The following is a 3,805-nucleotide window of genomic DNA, read 5'->3' on the forward strand; positions in this document are numbered from 1 at the left end:
GAACAGAACTGAAAAACAAGATTAAAATGATTTGAATATTTATAAGTGTATAAATATTTCTATGTAAACTTGTGGAAATACACAGCATAACTTACTACTGATGTTTAAACTTTCAAATATATGCCTGAACAGGTAAACAAGCTGTGTCTTTGCAGGGTGGGATGGGATTACTAGCCATGTTTCCTTGGACAGCACTCTCTGTGTTTTCTAAGGTTAGTATGCAATGTGCTAGAAAAAAATATAAAAATAAAATGCAAACAACATCAACTTCAAATTTATGTAATGTACCACGAATAAAGCTAAACTGGGCTGTCTTTCCATCCATACACAAAATAGACTTGGATGCTGTGCAGCTGACGTGACTGCAGCCCATGTGATGGCAAATCTTAACTGTGAACCTGACTGTATGGAGGAGAACTAAGAGATTCCTCAAACACTGCTCTGGGTGTGTCGGTCACATTTCTAGACACGGTTAGGATATCGTAGGGGAAAGAAAGCCCAGCCCAATGGGGGGCATGTTCGCCTCGGGCTAATGTTTACAGATAAATCTGGCGGGCATGAGCCCCGCAGGTCCTTTTTTCATATTTCCTGCCCATCGCTGGATCCCTAGTGTTGTAAGCTATCCCTTCATTCAAATTTGCTGTTTCATATTAAGCTAGCCTGGTTATTATGCCGTATACAGGATATGAAATCTCTGGCATAATCAATTTATTGCAGCCATAAATACATTCAAATTTTAGGCATATTACTGGATTGGAGAAAGCAAGGACCATGGGCTTGGAGGGTGTTTCCTGTCCTGGTCCCTTCCTACTATGCTCAGCTATGTAGCCTACACGCCATGATGTGAATAGCTCTGGTCCTCTACATCCTACCCAACGTGATAAAAATCTCTAGTATCATAAACTAAAATACATCATTGCTCTACTATACTATTTTACTAAGGTCACAGCAGTGAGAAATTGGATAGCATATGTCTTCCATTCAATGAACAATGAAGTGAGATACTGGAGCTAATGTTTGCTAGAACCTTAGCAGAAGCGGCGCCACCAATCTGAAGGTTCATAATGCGGGGTGTGAAATCTGTCACGCTGACAAGTAAAAACCAGTCTTGATAAAAGTAAAAGTGAGAGGAAAGGGGGAAACTGTGGTAAATATGTTAGTAACTGAAGGATAGAGGAAGAAAAGAAAGGAAACAAGAATCTGAAAGGCAGAAGCAGTTGGGAGATGGGGAGCAGAGAGCATTGCTCTATTCCCAAATGAACTATTGACCTATCAACAGCTGATGCTGATCTAGGCAGGTGTCAGGGCTTGGGCAGTGCAGGGAATAGATGGTTCAGGATAATGAGCCTTGAGAGCACAGGGAAGGAATAAGGACTCACCTGCAGCAGAACTGGGCAAGGAAATGCCCAGCCTCTAAAACTCATTACACAAAGATTGGTTATGACAACAGGAAAAATCCAGTGTTAGGTTATAATGTGTGAAAGTCTTATTTAAGCAATTAGAAGAGCAATCCTGCTGCCCAAACAGGATATCATAACCTGTAAAAAAAAAAAAAAAACAATGGTCATACCTAAATATTTACAAAAACAGAGTCTCAGAAAATGAGGAGAATCAGGCTCCCTGGTGAAATGTATGCCAGCCACACAGAGGTGATTATAGTTATCATCTATCAATCTGTAATCTGGCTTGCAGCCATGCCTCCCATTCCCAAATTACTGACTGGAATTTTTTAGTTCAAATTCTCACATCCCTGAATATGTTTTCTAGAAAGCTATGAAGGCCATGCAGAGACCCCCTCTCAAAATAAAATTTATCTATCTGGCAAAGAATGACAGGTAGCCAGTACCAAAAGAAAGGAGCCTTCTCCTGAATTTACACAGAAACACAGCTTTTCACAGTCTCTTCTTTCTCCCCAGGAGTGTAAAAAGGGATGATTCGTTCCTGAACAGCAGACATGCTCACTCAGGATCTCCCCAGTCTTCACATACCTCAAGAAACTACCAGTATGCCACATTCCTGGTCGCCTTTAGCCTCACACGTGCTTTCTCCTTTCTCACACTCTCCATCAGAGTTTAACTTGTCACACTGCAAACATGTCAGAGCTGAAAAGGCAAATCAACAATAAGAGGTTCATTCAGAGCAGCAAGTCGAGAATCTGACAAGAGAATCTGACATCAATGAAAAAGAAACAATGACCAAGAGCTGAACGTACACTAAGGTGACCCCACTGGGTAACCCATGACCTTGAACACTAGGAGGGGATTTGAGAAGAGCCAAGTTTCTCCACTACAGACACTGTGAATGGCTGTAAGGAGGAAGGTCAAAGCTCTGGCGTAGGGAGCTTGAGTCTACCTCCTATGAACAGATGAGTGTTCCCATCACTTTCTTATCTCTATCCTGTCATAAACCTTCCTTAAGTCATTTCCAATATAATTTTAGGCCTATACACAGGTAAGCTGGAGGAAATAAGAATGCTTGTTTGCTAAGAACAAGGAGGTAAAATAAAGAACCCGGAGAAAGAATACCAGAAGCAGAGGCATGACAAAGAGGAAGAATTGAAGAAGCCCATACTGTGTACAACAGAAGGAAGGGAAGGATGGAAAGGTGAGGAAATGAAGATGAAGGCTGTGGGGTCCAAATATAAAAGTAGTCAGGTCTTACATCTTATTCCTGACCTACCAAACCCAATGCCCTTCCAAGGATGTCTGTCCACCAGCAATGACCCCTTCCATCTGCCAGGATGTCACCTTGCAGGAAGCCCAACACTAGGGAGAGGCCCAGCAGGAGCAACAGGAAGTCCTTCCCCATGGCAGTGGGATCCCAGGTTAAGAGAGCAGGACAGGGCACTCAAGGCTCAGCCTCAACAGTGCATGCTTATATATGAGCTCAGGCTAGAAGAGAAACCAATGGGATCCCAAGCCAGTGGCCTGAACTGATAGCCTAGGGGAAGCACAGATCCTACGTGCTTTACTATACCTGCTCACTTCCACACACCTAGCCCATGATTCAGGACCTTCTGCAATCTTGTCTGCATATTTATTTCACTAACTTTTCAACGGCGATGAATAGTTGTGTGATCCAAATGAATTTTGAGACTGGGTGGCTGAGGAGCCTAGAGGGAGCTACATACACTAGGCTATGACTCCCCACATAGAAGGAAGCTTACCTTCAGCTGCTCCATCCAGATTTTAAATTCCCTGACTCTTTATGAATGGGATATATGTCTAGGCATATATTGAACTGCTCAATAAATCACTGAAACCCATATTGCAGATTCGGGGCCATCTTCCTTGCAGACTACAAGTCTTCCTGGGGGTCAGATAGAGAAACAAGAAATCCTGCAGAGTCATGGAAGGAAAGCGAGTTGGAAAACAGCCCTTCCATTCTGGGTCTGATTCTCCTGTCTCACTGATAGAGTCAGGAAATTTAAAGCGTCATTGGTGAACCAAATTACACAGAGACCATGTGTGCTTTCTAAAAACCTCTCAATCAGATGCAAAGACAAAAATAAGCTGTGCTTTACATAGTGCCAAAAGGATGGGTAACTTGGATTTTCGTGCCTTCTCCTCATTCCTAAGTTGAAGCAATGCCGCACATATAAAACTACCTTTGGAGCTGCCACAATCATTTATACACCCATTGTAAAAACAGTGAAGACAGTGTATCAACTCCATGACACAATAGTCCTTGACATCTTTTCTGCAGACACATGGTGCACATATGCCCTTGTCAGTGACACTTGGGTCAAGGCCACTACTTTAGGAGAAATACAGGAAAATCTCCCAAAAGTCAGACAATATCAAAC

At 42.6% G+C, this 3,805-nt stretch overlaps 1 protein-coding gene across 1 annotated transcript; it reads right to left on the minus strand.

Moving 5' to 3' along the window:
• Positions 1 to 1,413: 1,413 nt before the first annotated feature.
• LOC101982581 (secreted seminal-vesicle Ly-6 protein 1-like) lies at positions 1,414 to 2,808 on the minus strand. Its single transcript, XM_013355596.1, is given in 3 exon segments — positions 1,414 to 1,538; positions 1,989 to 2,102; positions 2,748 to 2,808. Coding segments are annotated over 3 exon segments (300 nt in total).
• Positions 2,809 to 3,805: the final 997 nt, after the last annotated feature.

Source organism: Microtus ochrogaster, unplaced genomic scaffold (genome assembly GCF_000317375.1).
Source record: "Microtus ochrogaster isolate Prairie Vole_2 unplaced genomic scaffold, MicOch1.0 UNK217, whole genome shotgun sequence".
NCBI lineage: Eukaryota > Metazoa > Chordata > Mammalia > Rodentia > Cricetidae > Microtus > Microtus ochrogaster.